At 50.3% G+C, this 26176-nt stretch overlaps 2 protein-coding genes across 2 annotated transcripts; one reads left to right on the top strand and one right to left on the bottom strand.

Annotated features, from left to right (window-relative positions):
* The first annotated feature begins 391 nt into the window (after positions 1-391).
* LOC121593046 (chitin deacetylase 1) lies at positions 392-22822 on the top strand. Its single transcript, XM_041915089.1, has 7 exons — positions 392-1010; positions 13770-13864; positions 17420-17531; positions 17751-17878; positions 18914-19056; positions 21522-22127; positions 22203-22822. The coding sequence occupies exons 1-7, from the start codon at positions 959-961 to the stop codon at positions 22549-22551; spliced, it is 1485 nt and encodes a 494-aa protein (XP_041771023.1). The 5' UTR covers positions 392-958; the 3' UTR covers positions 22552-22822.
* Positions 22823-25081: 2259 nt separating this feature from the next.
* Positions 25082-26144, bottom strand: LOC121593057 (glycine-rich selenoprotein-like). Its single transcript, XM_041915100.1, has 3 exons — positions 26009-26144; positions 25841-25925; positions 25082-25760 (listed from the first exon to the last, which is right to left on the bottom strand). Exons 1-3 carry the CDS (start codon positions 26025-26027, stop codon positions 25583-25585), a joined length of 282 nt encoding a protein of 93 aa, XP_041771034.1. The 5' UTR covers positions 26028-26144; the 3' UTR covers positions 25082-25582.
* Positions 26145-26176: the final 32 nt, after the last annotated feature.

The raw sequence follows: 26176 nt of genomic DNA, 5'->3' as shown, positions 1-26176 counted from the left end.
GTGTCTTGAAGTACTGCACAAAACCTAAAAACTGATGTGCCTGGCGAACGAATGATACGTTCGCTCTGAAACTAAACATCTATCATCAGAATGTACATCCATGTCCAGCAGGTGTCTGCTGTGGCGGTGGAGACTCTTCTTAAGTGATCACCACATCTCTCTTCCTCACACACCTAGAGAGCGCCCAGTCTTCAGTTCAGCTTCTTCTTCCTTAGTTACCTTCCTATGAACATGCATGATTTCAACTCCTCCCCTCTCTTCCAGCTCTATCCCCCTCTCACTGTCATCCATGCACACTCTACCTCGCACTCTATCCTTAGCCATTCTCTTTTACCTTCTCTTTCGGCTTTGCCACCACTTCAACACGACCAGGCCCGGCTTGATTCGCGCACAGTACCCGGCTGTGTGAATGTGTGTGATTCGACTGTCGGGTCCAAGACGGCCAGACCCTACCCGTTTGGGGGTGCGAACCCGGTGACCCCAGTGCCAGTTTGGATCCGAACGCACACGGGACTGGTAGCAGCAGCAGCAGCAGCTCCAGCTACTAAGCAGCGAACACTACAATCAACCCGTCCGGTTCCTGGGGGTTTCGGCAGCTCGACGCTGCGATCAATTGTCCCCACTCATCTCCCAGCCAGCGATCGGTGGATCTGTTCTGCCGCGTGACTCGCGGTGCGCGTCGATCGGTGGAAGTACCCTCCCGGATGTGCGAGTCCTCCTGGTGTCCGGAGCAAAGTGTGGAATAGAAAGCGCCAAGCGTGCGCACGTTTGTGTGTGTGTTTGTGTGTCTGTGTCTGAGTGTCTGTGGCTCTGTGCAGTGCCTTGTACGTGTGTTTGTGTGGTGGTGGTGGTGGTGGAAGCCGGAAGCAGCAGTACGTGGTCTCCCCAAGCGGGGAAGAGATAGATACCAGAGACCCGCTCCTCAGACATCGCTCCGACATCGCTCGGACCAGGCATCATGCGAGCCCTCGCCGTGGCTCTCTTCGGAGCCGCCGTCTGTCTAGTGAACGGTAAATTGCAATGTCTCTTCTAGTCTAGCAAACAAATTCCAGCACTCTCGACAACACTGCCCAACCCTTCCGTCCACGCAGAGGGTCCAGGAACGAACTACACGGTCTCGGTTCTCGTGCTCTGTTCTAGCCCGAACGGCAAAGAACCAGTTTCTGCCCGAACAGCTCCCTTTCATATCAATTTCACGAGCACGACATTCACTTTCAAGCAGTGCTCGTAGTGGCCACGATGGCCTTCAGCTTTCGGTGCAATTCCCGGACGTGAAAGGTGATAGGCGGCAACCGAGCGGCACAGCACTGCAGCCACTTGCTCCCACCCAGCAATCCTTGAACGTGTCGAGCAATGTTGCCAAACCTGCCGAAGATGTCACCGGCCCGTTCGCCCCGCACTGGCGTAACTTCCTGGCCGGCTGTGCTGGCGAACGAAAAGACGAAGATGACGAAAACAAAACCAGAGCAGAACCAACCGGTGGGGTCGCGTTGCCTTGGTTCCGCTTCGACGCGGTACAGGAAATGAAACGGTTTGCAACCACCTTTGTCATCCGGGGGGGGGCGGGGGGGGGGGGGTGGGATGGTTGCGTTCGCATTCCTTCACAGGCGGATGGCTTTAGGTTGTTAGGTTTCTCTGCCTAGGGTCTCTGTGCTGTGACGAAACGAGTGCCGCTCAGCTTCACTTTACGATTCGATCGTACAGAAATTCAACGTTTGTCTATCACTGTCGCTAGTTTACCAATGTATTGCAATTATCTTTGTATGTTTGGCAGAATATCTGTATCTGTGTGTGCGTGTGTGTGTGTGTGTGTGTGTGTGTGTGTGTGTGTGTGTGTGTGTGAGTGCATTTTGTTTTTTGCTACTTTCTTCTTTCTCCTTCTTACGGCGTCGCCTTCGGTGCGGCTTTCCCCGTTTTCGGCACGCTGAGGGGGTCACACACCCCCAGGTAAATGGACGCCGCCAGCTTTCTCGGCCCATAATTTCTCCCAGCTCCAAAAGCTCAGCCACCACGGATGTTTTGGTCCCCAAGGGGTAAACTGTCGCACTCTAGAGAGGCGCACGCGCGCGCGCACCACGAAATGGCGCTGGTCCGCTTACCTCAGCGGACCGCGCTTATTTTCAGCCGCCCGTGCCGTGTGCCCGCCGCCATTAGCGCTGATTGTTCGGAGGGCACAGGGAAGGGGACGAAACGGGGAGCTACAGCTAAAAGGCGGAACACAAGCCGGTTTCATTACCTCACTCGTAACAGAGGCAGGGAGAAAACGTGAAGCAACAACGAACAGAAAATATAAAAAAAACGCAACCATGCAAACCCCGCTGCGCACTCTTACGTCGCGCATAATTGCCCCATACGAACGCGCATCGGTGGGTGGGATGCTGTTGCTGCACGGGCCGTATTGTTTGTTTGGAACATTAGCTCGGATTGCACTGGGAAGGAGTGGCAACAACGGAAAAGCACAACAAACGGATAGCAACCAATGGCACCGATCGCGAAGGTGTTGCGCGCGCGCGCCCGGTTGCTTTCGATTTTAGACATTTCTTTTTCCGGTTTTGCTGTAATTGTTTCGTGCCTTTCGCGCCTTTCCGTTTCACTTCATTTTCTCGCCCAAACTCGAAACCCCGGGGTTTGGACCGGCTGCTTTCTTTCCCATTTTGTTTTGTTTCGCGCTCGCTTTCATTACGATCGCGCTGAGGTTTTTTTGCCATTCTCGCAATTTTTGTTTTCATTTCGCGCAGTATTTCTGTTTCCTGTTTTGGCTTCTCTTTGTGTTGCAGTTTTTTTTTCTTGTTTTCATTTTGGTGGCGCCACCCACGATTGCATCCGGTTTTATCGGGCGCGATAAAAAGGGAAAGGTTAACATGGTGCCAGTTTTTTATTTTTTTATTTATTTTAATATTTGTTTAGGCATATGGTTTTCGATTTTCGATTTTCACGCGTAAAAGATTATTAATTTTTAAATGGCGAAATTAGAAAACGGAAGAAACTCAATACTTTCCGAAAAAATACACCTGTGGTAGAATGTGAAGCACTTCCAGCGCTGCCTATAGACGGTAAGCTTGATAGCGCAAGTGGTAACGCAATTGGACCCCCGAGCGTGGGCTCTCTGCACGTTTGTTCCCCGCCTTGCAGTAATGAGTTCAATTCTCGCTTTCACACTTGCGCCTTGATAATTATTCTCCTTCCCATAATGCCTCGAATTAAGTTTTCTATTGAAAGCTTTTTCTCGTTCCACTCACCCACGTATGTGTGTGTGTGTGTCTCAACTCAACCGTACCCGCCGTATACATATGAGTGTGTGTGTGTCCATTATAGGAATAGAGTACGTTGTTTTGCCTCTTTCGCGGAAGAAATTTCGCCACAATTTTCGTTTTTCACCTCATTCTCGTAAATATATTGAAACCTTCGCCTTGCCTTCCGCATCACAGCCGCGCATCAGGCTTGAGTTAAGCTTTTCGTGCCGCCGCTTCCGGCTGCAGCAATTGGGTGAATAAATAGTTTTCGCACGCACTTTTCGCCCAGCTTCCGGTTCCTTCCGTTTCGCAACCATTGCGCACTTGGTAGGTCGGTAGTTCCGGTTTCATTTTCTTTTGCAAAATAGTTGCAGCACCGTTTCCAAAGGCTACATAAGAACGGAAAAGCTTCCCGCAGAACGTTTTGAAAACCAAACAAAAAAAAAGCCCAAACAGAGCAGCCAAAACCCCGACGTGACCGGGGTCGGGGGGAGGTTTTTTTTCCAGCAACGGCACATGATTAAAATATAATTACTAAAACCGACAACGCTCGCTTCCTGGTTTTAGGTGGACGTGATTTTAAGCTAGCCGTGATCGGTGCAACAAACACACACACACACACACCTTCACCCCAGGCGGCCACATTCCAATAAATAGTAGCATTGTGAAGGTTTCGCGCGATTTAGCGACCACTAAGCCGCGGCGAACGCCCTCCCCACAGCCGCCTGTGCCGTGCAGATTCGTGGAAAAGCCGTGGCAAACACAAAATCATGCGCCGGAAACGCCGCCACCGCCGCCACACACCCTTGGCGTGGACGCTTTGCGCGCGTGTTGCACGCCTGCAAGCCAAATAAAGTCGCATTACGCGCTCGCTGGGGAGCCGTTCTCATAATTTGTTTACCGATAATTTTCATCTCGATAAGCCGGCCGGCCCCATGCGCCGAGGTCCGATAAAATGCCGTCCGCTTCCGGTTCCGCCGGCGTGCAAATGCAAATCAAAGCGTATGGTTTTGGTTTAAAATAGGCAGCGGGGGGAGAGAGAGAGAGAGAGAGAGAGAGAGAGAGAGAGAGAGAGAGAGAGAGAGAAGGCGGGCAGGTCAGTGTGGTTCAGCAGTTGAATAGCGTCAGTCAGCTTTACGAGGACGCGGAGCACAAATTGTCAGCGGGAAAATTGGAAGGACGACTGCTTTTTTGGCACCATTCTAGGCACTGCCCCGCCCAAAGGTGTCCCAAGTGTGTGTGTGTGTGTGTTGTCTGCACATGATACACTCGCGCCTGGGCTGGGAAGTGAGTTTGCACATCGGTGCACAAAACGGCAGCCCTGTCTAATGATTTGATTCTTTTCGATTTTGGCTGGCGAGCTGTCAGATTTGACAGCTCCGCTGGACTCCCAAACTGTAAGTTGGAGCTCTTAAGTGTACAGAAAGTGCCACTTTGCTGACCTGCAACACGACAGCTCAGGTACGTCCCCCAGAACGAGCGGTCACAACATCCAATCAGATCCATCAGCACGACCAACACAATGTATTTCTTAATCTCCCAATACACACATAAACAAGTACGGCTGCCAAACCATTTTTACCAGCATTTTAAATAACATCCATTTTGCATCCACGTGCATCCCATCGTGCCGGCCGAATCAACAGAGTGTGCGAATTTCCCGGGACCGTGCGGGGTCGCCCTGATAACGCTCATAAAACCGACCTGAATAATGCATCCCGTGTGTGATTAGGGGGAGGGGGTGGCGAGTTGCCATCATTCAACGGCTCAGTTGCAAAGCGGTTGGGCTTAACGGAGCACACATACTAGTGGTGTACTCTTTGGAGCGCACCCAGGACTCCGATCCGACTCGGGCTAAGTCCGACAAAATTGGAACTGCTAATTCCACTCGGAATAGGTGTCATCTGGAGTCAGTGTCTTTTGGAGTCGCCTAGAGTCGGAGTCGTCTGAGGTTGGAGGCGGCCGGAGACGTCTGGAGTCGTCTGGAGTAAACCGAAGTCACACAAAGTCGAAGTCGTCTGATGTGGTACAGAGTTGCCCAGGGACGTCCGGTGTCGCCGAGACTCGTCCAGAGTCGTCCGGAGTCATTTGGAGTAAACCGAAGTTATCCAGAGTCGGAGTCGTCCAGAGTGGTCCAGAGCCGCCCAGAGACGTCCGAAGTCATCCCGAGTCATCAGGAGTCGTCCGGAGTCGTCCGGAGTCGTCTGGAGTAAACTGGAGTTATCCAGAGTCGAAGTCGTCCAGGGTGGTCCAGAGCCACCCAGATACGTCCGGAGTCATCCGGAGTCGTCCGGAGTCGTCTGGAGTAAACTGGAGTTATCCAGAGTCGAAGTCGTCCAGGGTGGTCCAAAGCCACCCAGAGACGTCCGGAGTCATCCGGAGTCGTCAGAAGTCGTCTGGAGTAAACCGGAGTCATCCAGAGTCGGAGTCGTCCAGAGTGGTCCAGAGCCACCCAGAGACGTCCGGAGTCATCCGGAGTCGTCAGAAGTCGTCTGGAGTAAACCGAAGTTATCCAGAGTCGGAGTCGTCCAGAGTGGTCCAGAGCCACCCAGAGACGTCCGGAGTTATCCGGAGTCGTGAGGAGTCGTCCGGAGTCGTCCGAAGTCGTCTGGAGTAAACCGGAGTTATCCAGAGTCGGAGTCGTCCATAGTGGTCCAGAGCAGTCCAGGGACGTCCGGAGTCATCCGAAGTCGTCAGAAGTCGACATGAATCAGAATCACCCAAAGAGCAGAAGTTGGAGTTAAAGATGACAAGCCTCATCACAAAAACATTGCACCGGCCGTCTGCCAACTCCGGACGACTCCGGTTGACTCCCGACGACTCTGGACTACTCCAGATGACACCAGCCTACTCCGGGCCAGTCCAGATGTGACTTCGGACATCTCCATACAACTCCGGACGACTTCGGATGACTTGGGATGACTCCTATCGACTCTGGACAATTCCAAACGGCTCCAGATAATTCTTGCTGGTGTTAGTTCCAAATATTTTTTAGTTGGAGAGTCGACCACGGATTTCTGCCAGGTTTACCCATCACTAGTACACACAGAGATTTAACAGCAGATACTGCAGCGCGACACTCACGGGAGGGACACGTAAAAGGACAGTACCGCTGGTCCCCGACCCCGATTAAAAAGGGGTTTGCGCGATAATTTCCCGATAATCGGAGCAGCGACAGTAGCGGTCCATTTTCCGGAGGGCGGGAGTTTAAAAAGGGGAAACATAAAATATATAAACATACAAACAGCAGGTCCACACGTGCAAACAAGTCGAACGGACCACCGCCCAGCACGATCCTCCGGGGCTTCACCATTTCCGGTGTCCAAAGGGACCGAACAGGGCGAGCTTCCAGTTCCGGACTTCATCTTTGAAAGGATAGTGCTCGAGCCTTGTGCTCACGGGGGCCTCATCCTTACGGTTAGCCTTTTTAGTAACCTTTGCCAGGTTCGTCGCTTCAAACGTATTCCCTTTTTTTTCGTTTTGTTTGCCGTTCTTGTCTGAAGTGGACGTGGACGTGGATACATAAAACACAAACTCCAACCCAAACAGACCGACCCGCCTGCACGTACTTCCGGCGTGAAGGTTGTTCTTTTTTTTTGCTTTTTGGTTTTTGTTTTCGCAATACACTCGTCCATTTCATTTCATCTTTTCCAACCTTGTGCTGTGTCTGTTGACTTACGGACAGCAAACATGCAGTCAAACAGCGAGTCGAGCAAACAAAACACGAACAAACAAGCGCGACTCGCGTCGCGTCCGAGCTCTCGGAGCCCGAGATGAGCTGGCTTTTCGCGGGTTTTTTTTTCGGTGAAAGGAAAAGGAAGCGGGGTACGGTGCGGGAGTCAATATATCGTAGCGCAACTACTCTCTTATCGGTGCACTAATGGGTACACAACTTCACCGTACCGCACAGTGGATCCTTCAAGGTTGGGCAACCTTTGGTTTTGCCGGAGTTGAAGTTGTACCGCAGCAGTCAACCAACGAATAGAAACGAGTGCCCGGAAAAAAGGTGCCCTCAGGTCAGCGTCAACAGATGGGTCAACCGTTGCGTGCCGAGCTGCACGAAGTTTGTGTCACAGTTTTAAGTGCCGCGGCAGGAAGTGACCTGCAATCCGGCCTTCGATTCGGTGGCCAACTGTCTAGCGGCTGTCTCTCGGCAGACGCTATTCGGCACGCACCTCGTTCCAGCGGGCTGTAAAAATATCCCTCCCAGGGGATGGTCTGTGGCCCAGCTTACCTGTCCGCCACGCCCTCCCGCCGGCTGTGGACTTAATATTTCATTACATTCAGCACGTTTTTATTGAGCCACCCGGGCGAGCCAGGCGAGCTATACGCCCGGGCAGAGTAGCGTCGCGGGCAAGTACGGCATGCCCGTAGGTCACGTTCTGGAGATCAAGAAAACAATACTACACCGTGCCCTTTTGTGCATATAGACACAAGCGAGTCCCGCGCGCACACACACCCACACGAAGCGAAGCTTTATTTTTGCAAGGTTAAAGGTTACCAAGGCTCTCTGCTCCGCTAAGCCCGCCATGATTGCCCGGAAGGTGCTGCGTGGGCCACCCAAAATGGACACGCAAATTGGCCGTGAATGTAGCATACGCATGTACGAATGTACATACACATACACACACACACACACGTACATGCCAAATCACGACCAGCTTTAAAGCTACAGCTTTCGTTACTCTTCCATTTGTGTTAGTCGTTTGCTGGAGAGTGAAAACAAAATTGGAAACGGTTCGTGTTCGAAGGACCAAACAATGGTTCACGCGTTGTGAGCGTGTACATTTAGCCATAGATCGAAAACAATTTATTCGAACCGGGGTGCTAATGGAGCTTTGGTAGTTATTAGAGTGTTTTATTAAAGAGGACGCACTTTTCATGTTTATAGCCACTGTTTGTTTGGGGTGCCACTCCTGGTGCCTCGGACACCGAACCAACATTACCGCTGGGATGGTAGTGTAGGGTTGGGTAACTGTTGATTCCGATTCTTTGCAGTGATTCATTTGGAGTGAATCTTAAAGCAAGTCAATACATCTGAGTAACAAATGAATATTTAAAGTCCAAGAATCTTAAATGTATTGTACTTCACAAATTCATAAATCTCCAAAAAATTAAATATTATTGAAAAAAAAAACTACTTTCATTTAAATAAACAGAACAAGAAAAAAATACAAATTACAAACGAATTTATTTCTAATGCGTAAGATAAATAAAACATGTTTTTGCCACAAGATAATTATAATTTACTTCTTCTTTGCTGGTTCGTGTAGTATTTATTAAACTTGTGAGTCATTAAAGGCTCAGAACTCTTTTTAGTGCATTGAAAATTCTTAAAATTATCCAATATTCTTAACTCTTGGAAGCGTTCATTCGTGAGGCGAGTCACTTCGAGTCACCAGCGACTCATTTGGATGATTCTATACGAATAACTCATACGGCACCACAACCTGACTATCTGTTTTTCGTCCCGGCTTCGTTCGCGTCCCAGTGTGGAGAGTGGATTGAATTTTTTTTCTTCCTCAAACACACCACAAACACGAGATCTACCGCTACCGAGACCGCCGTGGAGAGTGTTGATACATGGGACCACCGTTACTGGTCGTCAGGACGCGATCACGCGATAGGTTAGGAGGTTTTTAGCGTCCATAAGTAAACTCTAGTAAACAGTGGCTTAGAAGAGGCACTGACACGCTGCTCCAACGGCAAATCAAAGCCACCGTAGCCGATATTGGCAAATGTATCTGCACTCGTCCCAAACACCGAAGAGTATTGTGCTCGGGTGCTGGCTGCCTTAGCTCAGCAGATGCCATCTTTTTTTTTTTTTGTTTTTGGATTGAGCTGCTGCCGTACCGTTCCGAGTTTTGATTATTCAATTTTCGGTAAGCCTACTCTGCCCGAGCTCGTGCTTGTGCCGGTGTGTGTTTGCGAAATGTCGGGGGCACGATGAGGAAAGGCACCACGCTTCCCGGTGCAGCGGTGGCAGCAATTCAATACACTACAATACTACTGCTACCCATTCGTTCGATTACGAATTTGCGTTTCCGGCGCGGCACCGTACAGCACTCCACCCGGAACGCCGCACGGCACAGATAACTTCGTTTTCGCTGCAGATTACGCAAACGCCGTGCATGCTCAAGAGTTGCATGAGGGCAGTGTTTGGTTGCTGCTGTTGTTTTGCTATAACATTTTATCCTCCTGTCGGGCGCCTATGACGAAATAGCGCCGCCAAAATGCAGATTGCTGTACCGGCCTTAGACGTAGTGTCGTAAAAAAAAACAACACAACAACACAACGACAACAAAACCTTATCACAACAATTTAGCGGAGGCTTGAGTTGTAAAAAAAATTATACATGGGGCGGCTTAGGGCAGGAGATGTCATATCGTGAAGGTGTGGCATAAAAATTGTAATCACATAAATCTTCTCCGGTGCGTGGGGACCGCACAGGTGAAACGTCATCGATAGATGCCAAGTACAGGTGAGTTTACGGTTCACTCAAAAATAACAACAGCGCCCATAAAACCGGCCTGCATCACACAAATTCATAACGTTTGTGTTGCGTTCACTGAGAGAGATATAGAGAGAGAGAGAGTGATAAAAATCACACAAGAACAAAACAATAACACAAATGGGGAGCAGCCATCTCCACGCTCACAGGTGTACATGATAGTGAAGCGTCCAAGCGGAGCCGCTAGGGGGATCCGACACATACGCGTGAGGCGAAAGCGGCTCCAGCGGGAGGGACGCCACCAACTGAGGCTGGGGTATGGTCTCTGCGTGAGTGAGCCCCTTCATCTTATCCCGGCCGGGAGCCAGTTTCTCCGCGCGATGAAAGTGAAATGGCTCTCGGAATGTCACGGCAGACCTATTAACGTGTGTGTGTGTGTGTGTCGTCACTAGCAGCAATAAAAATAAAAATAAGCCATCGAAACAAACCATCATCCAGGCAGCAGCTCCGGGAGAAAGAGAGAGAGAGAGTGAAAGAGTGGGACCAGCAAACCACTTTCAGTTTTTCGTTCACCTTTATAGCTTCACTTTCGCTCGGTTGTAAAACCTTCTGATGGTGTGGGCAGTAGCAATGGCAGAAGAAGAAAAAGAAGAAGAAAAAAGTGAAGCAAACCCTCGCCAGGACGCTTGGTGAAGCGCACGGAAGAGCCTGTTCTAGTCCGTGTTGCATTGTAACTGCTTCATTTGTTGCTTGTGGCGTCCTTATTGTGTTGTTATTGTTTGCGTTAACCCTCGGATAGCAAGACGCTGGTACGAGATGTGACGTAGCGTACCTGCAATGTATATAATCTCGTGAGCTTTTTTTTTTCTTCAAAACTGTTTGTATTAATAAAATATGAAAAATAATTCCAGTGTCCATCAAAGGCGATTATTGGGCATGTGTCTGCTACCGGTATGTCAACCGTCTCTCCCGGTGGCATTCAACGACCCTCCAGGATAGCAGATTGGGTTAGAAATCACGAGCCGGCTCGGGATGGACGGATCATCCTCGGGGCCCGGGCGATGCGCCGGCGAAAGCGAAAGTTGTTCCAGTGTGTGCAACGCGAAAAGCCAAACCCACCTTTTGCATCCCGCCCGTGAGTGTGTGGGTAGCGAGATACGGAGAAAGTGGTCCGGAACGAGTCGAGTGACCTTTTCCGACACGCTCTTGATCGGTTTTTGGCCGTCGTAGGTTGCATCGTACGTACGACGTGGACACACGTTATGAAATCAGCAGGGAGCAGAGCGTGGTTTCGTCGCGCAATGCAATTTCTAGCTGGTTAAGACCATCCTGCATAAAAATGTTTATAGCCGACCAAGCCATTTTGGGTGAAAAAAATGGTAACACTATACAACGCAAAACATTACAAGGCAGCAAAGAAGCTCCCAACTGTGCGGAGCAGCAACCTCGAGTTACCGCAAAGCAAGAGCCTGAACGGCGTCCTCCTCGGCCCTGCAAGGGTTAATGACGCGCAATGATGGCTGCAAGAGCCGCAATTGATAAGCTCGCGCTAGCGTGCTCTCGTATCATTTTTCCTCTCTGCTTTCATTGCAATGAGCTTTTTTTTCCTCCGCCCGTGTGTGTGTGTGTGTGTGTCTCGCAACAAAATAACACCCCATTACATCACAGAGCTACCGGATCACGTCCGCTAATGAAAGTGAAGCTGAGCGACGTGCAAGAAAATGGAAACTAACCCGATGATATCGAGCTGGCGCTCGAATGTACAGAATTCAATCGACAGCTCTGTCTATCTTTTCTGCCTGTGTCCGACACAGCTGTCTGTCAGCGCGTCGGTACACCCCACGTTCACTTGCAGTACTACCAGACGCGTCTGTAGCTTGCTGGAGTTAGCACGACCTTCCCCGTTCCTCGGTTCGACACCTATTTTTGGATGCACGGATTTGCATGGATCGATTTATTTACAAGAAACAAACCGACCCGGGGTGGAGTCACCCTTTACCACACTCCAGCAGCAAACAAACCCCCTTCCCCCCTCAAAAGACCACTCGTAGGTGTCGTAAGCACCTCTCCCTGCGCACCGTTTAAAGTTGAACCGAAACCGGACGGCGCAGGGAAGACTTTGGGGCAAGCATACCAGCAAAAAAAACCCCTCCACGACGTGTCGAAGATGCGTCGTGTTGAGCCGAACGGCAAAGCCTTTAGCTCCGTGAAGCACTGCTCTCTCTCTCTCTGCTGCTGCTGTTGTCAGGGCGGAAAGGATACGAAAAAATCGATGCAATCGAGGGATTTTTTGGGGAGTCCGCGCATTTGCATAAATAGTAAACAACACCAATCACACGAAAAACCACCTCTCGTGCAGTATTAGCATAATTTATTCCGGCAGGGTTGGATCTTTTTCTTCATCTTTTTGCTTGCGGGCGTAGCGTAAGCATGTGTGCGAGAGGGGGGAAGGCGGGCTGGAGGCGGGTGGAGCCGAGGTGCAAGAAAAGGAGTTGAGGAGCGTTAGCGGCTTCAACTTTCGTATAAAAAAAACGGAAGACACTCTTACGGGGAAGCCAACGAAATGGCGAGTGGCTGCAAAAGGCCGCTGGAAAATCGTAGCCTAACGCCCCGCAGCCAAAATATCATCAATATAGCAAACGTGTGTGTGTGTGTGTGTGTGAAGGACGTTATCAAAAAAAGAAAAGAGCCACTCCTTCCTCCTCCTCCCAAACGCCGTGCGGTTGGGTTGGGAAATTATTTATATCGACTTCTATTATCTAATCCCACCTCCTTTTGCTGCCGTTGTTCCTCCTCCCGGGGTTTTGAACTAGTTTCGGTTGCCTCCGGCCCACCGGTCGTGATTCTGCTCTTCCCGCCGGCACCGTTATTATCGGTGGCTGCGCGGGGCAATTGTGCAACGCGCTATCAGAGCGCTGTTGTGCAACGGCGGTTGCCTGCCACGCAAGGCACAAAACGGCCGCTAAAAGTTCAGTTCAGCAGTGAAAGTTGCAACCCTAGGGGGAGGGGTGCATTTGCTGGTGCAATGGTGGTGGTGATGATGCAGCTGGGCAGCAGAGAAAAAGGGCCTTTCATGTGCCTCTTACACCGGGCAAGGTAAAAAGGCCCAGGAGAGAAAGAGAGCGATGTTTGGAGACATTCGGAGTCGAACGAATTTCTTGGAGTGGTTTTGTTTTTTTTTTCTACTCCAACAAAGCACTCTTCCCTGCCTGGGATACGTCCGGGATGAGGTAAACTTTTTAATTAGCTTCCCGGAGACTAAATCGGCTCAGATCTGTAGGAGCTGCACAAGTACGTACAGTAGGCTATCCAAGGAAGATAAACAAACCAACAAAAAGTAACATCACAAGGTCTGGTCGTAGTAGGATATCTGGACTAGTGGTGTGCTCTCTGGAGCTCACGCACGACTCCAATCCGGCTCAGACTATTGGTAATTCGATTCTGAAGCCGGCAAAATCGGAACCATTAGTTCCACCGGGAGTCTGAGTTTTTCTGAAGTCAGAGTCGTCCGGAGTCGGCAGGAGTCGTCCGGAGTCGTCTGGAGACGGCTGGAGTTGTCTGTAGTCGGACTTCGGACGACTTCGAACGACTTCGGACGATTCTGGAAAATGCTGGTCGACTCCGGAGTTTTGCCAACTATACCCATCACTAATCTGGACGACGCAGCGATATCATACGTTGGATCTTGATTATAGCCTACTCCCCACACCAGCTCCACTTACTTGGTCAATCTGCTGAGAAGGAAGCACAATATTTCGTAGCATATTTTTACGCGCCTCCTTCCAACAATGCTCTCCTCGCTCTATTCCACAAACACACGAGAGTCTGCAGAACGGCGTTCAGAGACAACCGACAGCCTCGTGTGGCAGAGAGTTAATATCTCTTACCTGCTTGCCTGTAATCCTGCAAGTTCCCCAAGAGGTCGAGCCCCCGGAGACGCCCCAAAAACCCACCCCCTTATCGGGTGCCTAGCTACTCTAAATCTAAATCCATTTTACACGGCTTCATTTGCATACGCAAGTTGCTTCCCCAGGTACTGACGTTCTTTCCATACATTGTTTGTTTTCTTCGTCTATTCCCAACAGCCCAGCAGAACAAGGAGGAGAAGGAGTTCAAGTGCCCGATCGAGCAGGGCAACGGTAACTTTGCCGACCCGGTCACATGCCGCCGATTTTATCAGGTACGTAGGGCTAACCAAAAACACGACAGCAGCACATGTCCAGAGGTGTTGGAGCGGCTGGCAATGGATTCCGGAGAGGACGTAGGAGTACGTGGAGTGCTGCGGAAGATAATCGGCTTCGGGTGTTTTTTTTTCTGTCTGTCTTTTTTTCGTTTTTTTTGTTGCGGTGATCTTCCAGCACGCTCCCTCCAACCCACACTTAATTAAGCCACAGCTGGCCCTGGTCTTCCGGCAGTGAGATCTTCCGCAGCAAGGTCATCCGGAGCCCGTGAACGAAGACCAGTAAGGCACGGGGTTGTGGCAGCGTTGCTATGCTTGCTACCAGGCCACTGTTTTCGCAACCCCGGGGCTTTCCACGGCACGTCCTTGATGTTCGAGAATCCTTCCCCCCCGGGGTAGCAACAACTTGATTGTGTGTGTGTGTGTGCGCGCGCGCCATATCATTAGCCTGGAAGCGGGCGGCCGAGACACCTTTTGTCGGGTCTCCTTGGGAACACCAAGGAGGCCCCACACTCTTCAGGACAAGTTTTCTTTTGTTTCGGGGGCAACTTCCAGGCAGGTTCCAGTTTTTTCTTTCTTCTTTTTTGTTTGTGCCGTTTTCGAAGATTTCGAGACATCGCTATGGACATCTTCAGTGTCTGGCGATTACGCCACCGGAAACCGGATCGGGCGTGTATGTGTGTCTGACGACTGCAAAAGCATCGTGAACGGCGTGATCCAGATGGCGTCTGGTGCCTTGACATTTAGGCTCGAGACACCGACATGCTGCTTCGCGTGTGCCAATTTTGTGATCGATCAACGTCGACATTATTGGTTGGTTTCCAGTAATGCCTAGCAACAGCAAAAAAAAAACAATGACATTGTACTACACTCCCATTGGAAATTGCAAGCATTAAAGCTCGGGTTGAATCAATTGCGCCCAACTATTGATAAAGCACGAAGATCTCCGTCCCTGCAGACGCAGACATTGCACAATAACAAACAAACAAAAAAACGCTGTACGATGACAAATGCGTTGGCACACCGACCTGTGGCATATGGAAGGCGGTTACACCGGTAGCATTCAGCTGATGCCCCTCCGAAACACGCGACAGGCCTTGGGCCTGCTGCCCAAAGGTAAACGTGCCACACTTTGCAAGAAGACGCAGGCACGCGTTGCGTTGCAAATGTAATCAACATAAATTCCACACCACGTCCTCGGTCCAACATTCGGCCCTAGTAGCTGCACAATCTCACACCGTAGGCCCCCGCCCTCGTTTACCTCTGTCACCCTGCCACTGTCTGAAACAAGAGAAAATGATAACGCATAATAGACGATGAAATAGCAAGAAGACCCAAAGCTCACCCTCGAGAAGAATATAACAACAACCTAAGAAAATAAAACGAATCGCAATTACGCGGACACCATTACACCGACGCGCCAAGAAACCTGGACCAAAACCGAGACACACGCACGCACTTTGACAACAACAAAAAATATGTCTCGTTACATTCGTATATTATTGTCACTACCCGTACCCGAGGTCCAGGACACGCGTTTGCAAGGGACCCTCGTAAGGAGCCTTTCCGGAGCTGGCAAGTCGTAGCCAGACCGGTGCAAGAATGATAATAATTACATTCAGCAAACTTTTATTACTATTTCACGTGCCGCTCCCCAGTTTTTTTGCTTTGCTTTGCTTTCCTTCCTTCGTTAGATTCTCTTTTGTGTCTTGTTGTGTCTTTTTGTTAACTTGCAAGAGTGAACTGGGGAGGAGTGCCTTAGGAAATTGTTACTCTCCCTCCTGCTAGCTGGATGTGTGTGTGTGTGTGTGTGTGTGTGTGTGTGTGTGTGTGTGTGTGTATGTGTGTGTATGTGTGTGTGTGTGTGTGTGTGTGTGTGTGTGTGTGTGTGTGTGTGTGTGTGTGTGTGTGTGTGTGTGTGTGTGTGTGTGTGTGTGTGTGTGTGTGTGTGTGTGTGTGTGTGTGTGTGTGTGTGTGTGTGTGTGTGTGTGTGTGTGTGTGTGTGTGTGTGTGTGTGTGTGTGCAGGAGGAGATGCAGGCGATGTGGTTATTATTACCGCTTTTGCTTTTAAAGTTTTCTTCGCACTCGCACTCCCAAAATTCGCTCCCACAATATGCCTGGAGTCGGAGAGGATTTGTTTTAGCTCCATCCATGCCGGCAGGCGCTTCTTCTTTGACCGGCCCCCCGCAGGAGCATATTTTTATTGCAGCGAGCTTTTCTGTCCTCCCCTATCCGGAGGATTAAAGGAAATTGTGATTCTGACAGTGAACGGTGGCGCGTGCTTCCTGCATTAAAGCGACCTGTTCCCCAGGTTTCTGTGACCTACCTGGAAAGGGACAGTAACGGTTTTTTTGGCTTGCTATCCCGTTGTTCCACAACCTGACGTATCCGCCTGAGAAGACACAGGACACCCGAAATTGGATAACTATTTCGGGTGGTGGTGTTTCGTAACGACCTACCGTAATGGTGCCGCCATTGAAGACGCGCTTCAAGCGGTCTGCCGAACCCTGCTGGACCTGCTCACAGCTTCCCTTTCCTCCATCTCCTCGTACGTAAGATCTTACACAACCGGGTCAATCTTGGTACTGGCTACCATGAAGTTGGTACCTCTCCAACATTCTTGCCCAGTTTTGGTCCAGCGAGAGAAAAAAAAAAAATGACTCCGCATCATCGTAGTCACCACACCGTCGCATATTCTTCTCCCAACGTCCACGGCTTCCAGGGGAGCAGAGGAGCAGTGGAAAATATTATGCTCCAAGTATTAAAGATAACCATAAACTTTGTAAGGCGAAAGCCCGGACACCTACATGGGCCTTGTTTCGAGCTGCTCCTTTTTTTTTGGGGAAGGATCTTCTCTAGCTCACTCCTCTTTGTTTGTGTTCCATTTTGCTGGTGTGACTGTTGTTCAGGGGATGAAAATTTGCGCCCGTAAGGCGCACAAGTGAAGCCAATTTGGCCATGTGTGTGTGTGTGTGTGGTCGGTAGCAGACCGGTGCGATTAAATAACGAACCTAAGTAGTTGATTTACAGGCCCATTCGTTCGAGGTTTTGATTGTACGGCCCGGGCCCTCTCGGGCTGGGCTGACGCTGACGCCACTGCCTGCATTGGGCCGTGGCGAGTCCGGTGCGAGGTCGATTTTCAGTAATGCGCGCTTAGTATAATGCCCGTCCCGGGCCAATGTGCTGCCACCAGCACCGATTATCGTTCGGCAAGATTCAGGAAGTTCGTCGCTTAGTATCTCTCTTTATCGTTTTTCTCTTTTGAGCAATCCCGTCGGCATGGGAAGGGGATTTGGACGAGATGGTAACTACGCCAGCGTAAAATTTCATATCCTGGTAGTTTTGGGGGATCGACAAAAAAAAGGTTATCCCGTTTAGCCATTCCGGGACGGTTTCCCGTACTGCGAACTCCAAACTCCACGAAAAAAAAAACGCCCAACGTAACACAACTTACTCTCCCTTCCCTCCCTTCGTGCCTGTCTGTGTGTGTGTGTGTGTGTGTGTATTTTCATGCATCTTCTATTTCTTCATGTTTTCCGTATCTGCCCCGTTAGTGCGTTGATGGATTTCCGTACCTAAATCGCTGCCCATCCGGTCTGTACTTCGATGACATCCAGAAGTACTGCACTTTCAAGGCGGAGGCGAAGTGTGGCCCACTGGCAGCAAGTAAGTAGTTACCACCGTGTGTGTGTGTGCGTGCGTGTTTGTGTGTGTGTGTGAGTGTGCTAACTGCCGGCGTGCTAAATACAATTTCCGCCCATTTTCGCTTCGTCGGTGTGTTAACCTTTTTCTTCCTGCAATTATTTATATTTTTTTTCTTTCTCTTTCTCTCTCTCTCTCTCTCTCTCTCTCTCTCTCTCTCTACCTCTTTCCTACTCGCACCAGCACCGGCAGCGACAACCGAATCGCCGATCGATCTGGCGAAAAAGTGTAACCCGGCGGAATGTGAGCTGCCGTACTGCTACTGCAACAAGGACGGCACCCTGATTCCGAAGGGGCTCGACCCAGAGGAGGTAGGTGAAGTCGGCAGCGGGTTCTTTTTTTATATATAGTTGTCATTCCCTTTCGTGTGTGTGTGTGTGTGTGTCTCCATACCCGAGCATCCTCAGAGTTCCAATTCGGTTGCTTCCGGTTGCGCGAGGCTGAAAACGAGATATGATGTACAACACCGCGATGCCTATCTCTGGCACGGATTACAGAATCAATATGGCAGACACACACACACACAAACACACACATACGCTGTAGTGGCATCACTGGCAGCTGTGCAACAAGACCAGACAGCACAAAAAGTATCCTACTGCGAGGACCAACTGTTCGAGCGGGGCGGGGAAATGTTAACAACTTGGCATTGGCACAACCAGCCGCAGCTGCAGCAGTATCTCCAGCCAAATGCGCTATCTTCACCGGCCAGACCCGACGGGGCATTATTGCTGGCAGTGCTTATCAGTTGCAGCCGGCAAGCTCTGCATTAGCAGCATCAGCAATCTGGTCATCTTCATCTACTCCTATTCGGGATATTCGGGCGAATTAGGGAGATTGCTCTCTCCAAAAAAAAAAAAAAACAGGAGCTCTTAGCAAACCTCCACAGCTTCCAGGCTGCTGAGTGCAGTTGCCGATTATCAAACTCAGGTTTACATCGGAGACCCAGATCTTAACCCACTCCACAGGAGTAGCAGCGCAACTGGATGATATTATCGGTTGTTTACATGCTCCCCACGCACACAGCCAACTCCACACTGGCTGGGAGTTGTCTACGAGCTCCGGGTGTCTGCATCCCCAAAATATCCCAATGTTCCTAATTTCCGACAGTGCGGCTTGTTGCCTACGATGATAACGACAACTACCGCAGACGCAGAAGACCCCACCGACTGCACAGATGGCGCTGATAAGGTCGTCAAGCTCAGCTCGGCCAGGAAATTGCCATTATCGGTGTGCCATCTATCTGTATTTTGTTTTCGACTTTTGTCCTCCTACTGTTGCCTCATCTTCCCATCTTCAAAAGCCAACATCTAACTACTCTATTAACGAACCCCGCCACTTTTCAGACGCCCCAGATCATACTGCTCACCTTCGACGGTGCCGTCAATCTGAACAACTACGAACACTACCGGAAGGTGTTTAACGGCAAGCGCAAAAACCCGAACGGCTGCGACATCAAGGGTACGTTCTTCATCTCGCACGAGTACAGGTAAGGCTTACCGCGGGCATTTCATTACGGTAAAAGGGTTATGGCTCGCGAAGGCATTAGATTTCAGCGTATCTGTTGTTTTTTTGTTTGAGGAACACGCGAAATCCTAGCGCTTCTTCTCCACCACGTTGCAGAGCGCAACGCCGCCGAGGTTTCGGTACATCCATTTGCAGGTTTTTAGCAGTTTTAGCATTTGCGTGATGAACGTACAGCCAGCCAACACAAAAAAAGCCCCGGAAAAGTAGCCCCAAAGAACACTATCGCCCAAAATGTAACACCCAAATCCCGGGCGGATTCCAGATGAGCCGCGTCGTGCATAAATGGGGTTTCGGTTTCAATTTTTCTAAAAACTCTGCGCCATTACGCCAGCTGAGGGACACTGGTTGGGCGTTGGACACGGTGATTCAACATCCTGAGGGCCATATCCCGGGTGCTGGTGGCAATTAGGTTGCCCGAGGCACCGCTGCCTGACAGAAACAATTTTACATGGTATCGTATTTTATTTTTTTATTTTTTTGGGTGTTAAATCCTCCCTCGCGGCTATGCTGTCTACGTCCACGTCCAAGAATATCTTCCAGGATATTCAAAAAAACAAGGCAAACCACCATTCAAAAGGAGTTATTGATGGGTGGGACGAAGCTGCTCCTCTCCACAAACACACATCCACAGAGAGACATCCGAATTTTTTGGTAATTTAGCTAATGTCTTGGCTGCCGGAGGCGACAACTTGCTACCGGAACCGTCCGGAGCGCTCATTTCAGAAAGCGCAACCCTGCGCAAGAAACTCCCGCTGCTTCTACCCTCGGCCCAGGTAGGTGCAGGCGATTTGCGGGCGATTTTTCTTCATCACCTCACCGGGCGGTTTTGCTGCAAACTCGCCCCCGGAACGCAAATTTCGAATGCTAAACACCGCCCCATCCAGGCCGGTCGAGGATCCGGATCCGGAAGCACTTGCTGCCGGGCACGGAAGGGATGCCAGACAAAGGAAAGGGATCCGCTGCACAGCTGTCGAGCAGTGTGTGGATGGCGGGGGCGCTCGGGCCGCCGGTGTCGGAGCATTACTTCACCATTAAAAATGAAAAATTGTGCAATAAATTCTTCCCGAGCGCGCGCGTTTCTCCGGCGGGCTTTCTGCGCGCCCCTAGTGCCCACCGCCGGCCGATTCTATGCCATGTATTTTAGAACGGTTAGGGCTTCTTCTTCTCTCTGTTTGCCGCAATGATGCTTGCTGGCGCTGAAGCGCTTCAAATAAAAACGGACGTTTTCAGCGTAACTCGCCACAGCAAAATGTGCAACCTCCGTACGCAGCCGGTGGGACGAAAGGGAGAATTGAAATTGTCTTTGTAAGGACCTCACATCACCGGTCCCATCCGGCGTTCCGTGTGGTGTGTGGTTCGGTGTTGCCTTTCATCTTGCCGAGACGTTTTCCTTGTCGAGCTCTGAGCCGGGCGCAAAAGCCGTAGGAGGGATAGCCATCGCTCGGTCGCTATTTTGTTCAGGTTCAATTTTCGTCCATCATCTCGCCCTTTTTTTTTTTTTTTGCTCAACCACCAATCTCTGGTTCCGCGATGAGTTGTGCTCACCTTTATCCTTTCGTGCAGCTGCGTCTGTGCCGACAGCGTTTATCCCCCCCCTTTCAGCCGCGCATTAAATGGTGCTTTCGATGCGTTTTTTTTTCTTCGTTCGAGCAATCCTTCCAGCAATGCAGACTGCAGCGGATCTGCATGCTCGCATGGATGGTTGGCCAGCAATCCCCCAGCGCCGGGAGAACGCCCGGAAGCAATGTCATAATCAATTTTTATGATTACATTTTTTCACGCCGTGACAGAAATTGATGGGAAATTTCATTACATCTAATCGAAACGATGCGGCGGATCGGAACGTTACGGGCGGCTGCTCTGATCCCGCACGTCATACATGACAGAGCGTAGGGAGAAAAGATAGGAGATTAGGGCTTGCTTTTTTTTTTTTGTATTTTGGTTGGATCCGATCGCGCACCTAGACGACCCACTCGTGATGGATGGCAGGGAAAGCCCATCCGAGCCATCTATTACCTTATGGGTGGTCTTTCAATGGGAAGACCTAGTCGGTCGATGGAGATGAGAATGCGAAACGGGAAAGAACTAATCTTAGGTCCGCGTGGTGCGTTATTCTTCGTATGCCTGTGCGTCTATTGTAGGGAGCGTAATTAAAGTACGATGTTGGGATATGACGGCAGGTGTTAATCCTAGGCAAGGAGCGGGAAGTTCCGCGTCTCGCAGCATTCCATTCTTGAGCGAGAGCGAGTTCACTCAGATACTCGAAAAGACTTGGAATTCTTCATTGTTGGTCGGCTCCAATGATGGACAACTACACCTCAACTTCTCCAAGATGTCTGTCCAGGCGTTTTAAACCAGCTAACAACAGCTCGAACTCCCACCGCATCCCAATACTCACTCTATTGCTCCTTCCTACCTACCTTCCAGCAACTACCAGCAGATCCAGACGCTCGCGAACGATGGGCACGAGATCGCGGTCGAAACCATCTCGCTCCAGATGGGCCTGCAGGACAAGGGATACGAGGAGTGGGTCGGCGAGATGATTGGCATGCGGTCGATCCTGAAGCACTTCTCCAACGTGTCGGCGAACGAGATCAACGGAATGCGCGCACCGTTCCTGAAGCCCGGCCGCAACACCCAGTACAAGGTGATCGAGGACTTTGGCTTCATCTACGACAGCTCGGTGAGCGTGCCACCCAGCCCGATCCCTGTCTGGCCGTACACGCTCGACTACAAGATACCGCACGAGTGCAAGAGCGGCACCTGTCCGACCAAGTCGTTCCCGGGCATCTGGGAGGTGCCGCTGAACGCGCACTTCGTCGAGAGCTACGAGGGCGGCCACTGCCCGTACATGGACCAGTGCGTGCTGCACAATCACGACGCGGAGGACGTGTTCGCCTGGCTGCAGGAGGACTTTGAGCGGTACTACTACCAGAACAAGGCACCGTACATGATGCCGTTCCACACGAACTGGTTCCAGATCAAGGAGCTCGAGCGGGGCCTGCACAAGTTCCTGGACTGGACGCAAACGCTGTAGGTGTTTTGGGAGTTTCTTGATTAGTTTTCGCTCTTTTAACCTCCCTGTATCTCTCTATCTCTCTCACTCAGGCCTGATGTGTGGTTCGTGACGATCACGCAGGCCCTCACCTGGATCACCGACCCGAAGACGAACAAGCAGCTCGGCGGGTACGAGCCGTGGAACTGCAAGAGCAAATCGACCCAGACGCCGAAACCGTGCAACATCTCGAACAAGTGTGCGCTCGCGTTCAAGGAGCCGACCTCGAACATCAGCGACACGCGCTACATGGAGACCTGCTTCGACTGTCCCGCCGTCTACCCGTGGCTGGGCGACTCGCACGGTTCCGGAATCCCCGGCCGTGACAACTACATCGACCAGTCGGAGGGCGGCGGTGCCAGTGCCGGCCGCGACCAGGGCGACGAGGAGGAGCAAAAGTAGGGGCCTCCACCCCAAGACCAGGCGGAGCGGACGCCTTTCGGGCCCGGCTGTCACGGTATTTTAGATGTAGCGATATTTTTTTTTTAACGAAAAAGCAATCATTCGAGCTCGAAACCAGCACGAGGAGGAAGGGGGCTTCGATCGTGAAAATGCAATAGGGGGGCTCGACTTGTAATGGAGAGGTGTCCCACCCCCGAAGCCGGATAGATTATGGTTGACTTCCCGATCGATACAGAAACGTTAAATAAACTCACACCAACAACTGTGGAAATTGTTTTGTTTTTTTTAATTCCATCATTGAAAGATCATATTACGGTGTCGCTTGGATGTACTAAGGGGTCATGTACGCATTGTACTATTGCCATCTAAGTCGTATAGATTCCCGCTAATTACATTAATCAACAAAAAGGAAAGCGATTCGATTCCAATCGTTTACAGAGTGACTAACCCAGACGGACAATGAAGATAAATTCATCTTGCATGTATTTTTTTTTGTGCATCAAGCTCCTGTCCAATAATTTTTGTGGAATGATTTTTAGCCGACAGGGACCTAAAAGATAATTTGTAGCAAAAAAAAATCCAATCGCAAGTGACAGAAAACTGATGCTACGATTAAGAGTGTTTCCCTTGCTGCCTTGAAGCTGTACGTTAGTGCCTGCATTAAGCACTGAAGGCATCAGATCTTAATTGTAGCAGTGACATCATCGGCAGGACAATAGCGAAGGTGTTTGAGACCCGACTTAAACGCTAAGCAGCAATAATTGACTTGAGGATCAATGCGTAGAAGACGAAGTACCTGCTTGCCGGAGGCTCAGTCTATGATAGGACCCAACTGGGAGGCAGTGTATTAGTTGACGGCGACAATCTCGAGACGGTAGAAGGTGGTTCTGACTAGTGGTGTGAAATAGGACCTACCCAATTCCGTTTCCGTGTTCAGAATCGATTCCGGAGCTGAATCTGGAGAGGATTCTGTGGTCTACTCGCAATCCGGGATAGATTTCGGACTCGGAATCGATTCGGGAATCGGAATCAGAATTGACTCAAGAATAGGAATAAGCTCCGCAATGAGAATCAGATCTTGAATTGAAATAAGAAGTTTCAGATACGAAATCAGTCCAGGAATCTCCATGAGAATGGATCGTTTACAAGTACATTTGGATTCTTTGCGACAGTCAATATCATTGGACTCAAACGCCTATTCTTATGGAGATGCCAAAACCGACTCCGATCTCGAAGCCAATTTTGATTTTGGAGCCAATTCCGATTCCCAAACCGATTCAGGAAACTGATTCTGGACCTACAATCTGGAAGAGATTCCGATGAAAACTTCATTGTTCCCATCACTAGTTCTGACGCATCCGGATACGCATTATGCAGAGGAATCCTGCATACTATGGGCTTCACCGACTGCTGAGATCCAGAAGACTTCGAGCCCGCACGAAATGTGAGATACCGCACATTGATTCGCCCGGTGGTTCTCTACGGACACGAATCTTGGACCATCCGAGCGGAGGATGCAAACGCTCTGGGAGTGTTTGACCGACGCATTCTCCGGACCATCTTAAGAGGTGTGTTCGAGCATGGAGCATGAAGCAGAAGAATGAACCACGAGCTTGCTGAGCTGTACGGTGAACCGAATCGAAGTGGCGAAGTCTGGCAGGATAGGATGGCTGGGGCATGTCATGAGGATCCCGCACTCTTGGTACGAGGCGCTGGGGACACAACGATGGCTGGATCAGGCGAAGCGAGGCCTGACGGAGATCGGATGTCTGCATGGATGGGAAGCTGCAGCCAGGCACCGAGCATTCTGGAAAATGATTGTTGACCGGGCCATGTCTCGACGACCTGCCCTATCGTGAGCACGCCAACAGGAGAGACTATCAGGGATAGTTTAAAGATTCAATTTGAAGCTTAATTTAGGCCTTTTTCGTTATTGTTTTTCTACATGTGATCTCTAAACCTTGTTAGCGTGTCCTTAATTTGCAACGTACAGTATCCGTGAAATCCCTATTCGGCATTGTCCAATGAATGTCGAGCGTATACCGAGCAACTATAGACAGATCATTCGAGTTTGCAATGTTATCGTGGAAAAGTATTTTACGGAATTGAATTGTTCGCTTCCGACATTGAGCTGGCTAGAGAAACCCTGCAAGGGAGTTTCCTTATTAACACAAATCCGTGTAGGGAAATGATTAAAATCGTTAAGGTTCATCAGTTGCTAAGTAAGTTCCCGGAGCGTTTAGGACATATGAATTTTGCAAGATTCATGCATTCGTTTTAAACGTCAATGTAGACTATTGCCGTTTTCCAAAAAAAATCCTATAGGATATGCATGAGTCTGACCAAAGATAAACTGAATTAATCATTCAGAATCAAAAATGTTCATCATTATGATGCAAGACTTTTCGTTGATTGCAGATTCACTTTGCTCATGGAATATTGCCCGTTGAATCGTCCCATTGATCGAAGGTTTGATTGGATGCAGAAGATTCGGATATTACAGAGCGTTTGCTTCCTGCTAAACAATTCGTTTTTACACCAATTACCACCACGCTTTATGTTACACAAAGATTAATTTAATAACAGTTGATCGTTCTTCTACCACAGTACAAAGTTGGCAGCGCGTGCCAAGGAAAAAAAAAAGATTTCACTATAAATGTGCAGCCCAATCAGAGTGGAAAAACATAGTAAGACGATTAAACAATTACTAAGAGGAGTTGTTGCGAGAAGACAATTGCACGTGCGCACACGCAGTGAAAGGTTAAACATAGCTATAGTCCTCCTCCCACCCAGAGCGGCAGGAGAGGAAGGTTCGCGAACCTGCCCCGCGGCCCACACTTCGGGACGCATCCGCCTGGTTTGGTAGCGAAGGTTTAGGATGCGCCCGTCATACGTAGGAGTGTGCCCTACGGGCCCCGGGTCACAGGTTCAGTTCGGAGAGAGGCAACGGTGCCAAACGCGCCTACCAGCCCCGGCCCACAGTGTGTTTGTGTGTGGGCCCGGGTTACGGCGTGTTGGCACTTTACCGCGCTCATCCGCCACCGGGAATGGTGCAGTCGGACAGGGTCATCGGGCGTCCGATGGGCCTTCGGCGCGGCCCACCACCGGGCGGACCACCACCACCACCGCCGCCACTGCCTCCGTAGCCACGAGTCGTATCACGGCCGCCCGAACCACCGCCGCCCTGGAAATCCAGCATCGTGCGGAAGCTGCCGGAAGCAACAAGCAGGAAAAAAACATGAATAAACAAACGCCCACCAAGCAAAGGACTGTGGCAGGATATACTTACAACATTACCAGGAAGTTAAAGAACCCCATGATGAGGCCCTTTATGCGATCGACGCCCCATGGTTGGGCTTCCTGCACTGCGCCGTCTGTGGGAGGAAGCGAACGGAACGAAGGGAATTGTAAGCAAACCGCCACACACAATGGTCTTTTTCCTTCTCTTAGTACTTACTTCTTGAAATGTACACCATTTTCAAGAAACGGCCCTCAGCTTTCTTTACTGAGCTTCTTTAATTGCGTATTTTCGTGGCCTTTCCTTATTTTGGGTACTTCACCAACATGACATGACACAAATTACAGCTGGCTCAAGGTGAAGGAACACGTCGGCTGTCAGGCGGTG

This window comes from Anopheles merus, chromosome X (assembly GCF_017562075.2).
Source record: "Anopheles merus strain MAF chromosome X, AmerM5.1, whole genome shotgun sequence".
In the NCBI taxonomy this organism is placed as follows: domain Eukaryota; kingdom Metazoa; phylum Arthropoda; class Insecta; order Diptera; family Culicidae; genus Anopheles; species Anopheles merus.
This window is presented reverse-complemented; position numbering and strand designations above follow the sequence as displayed.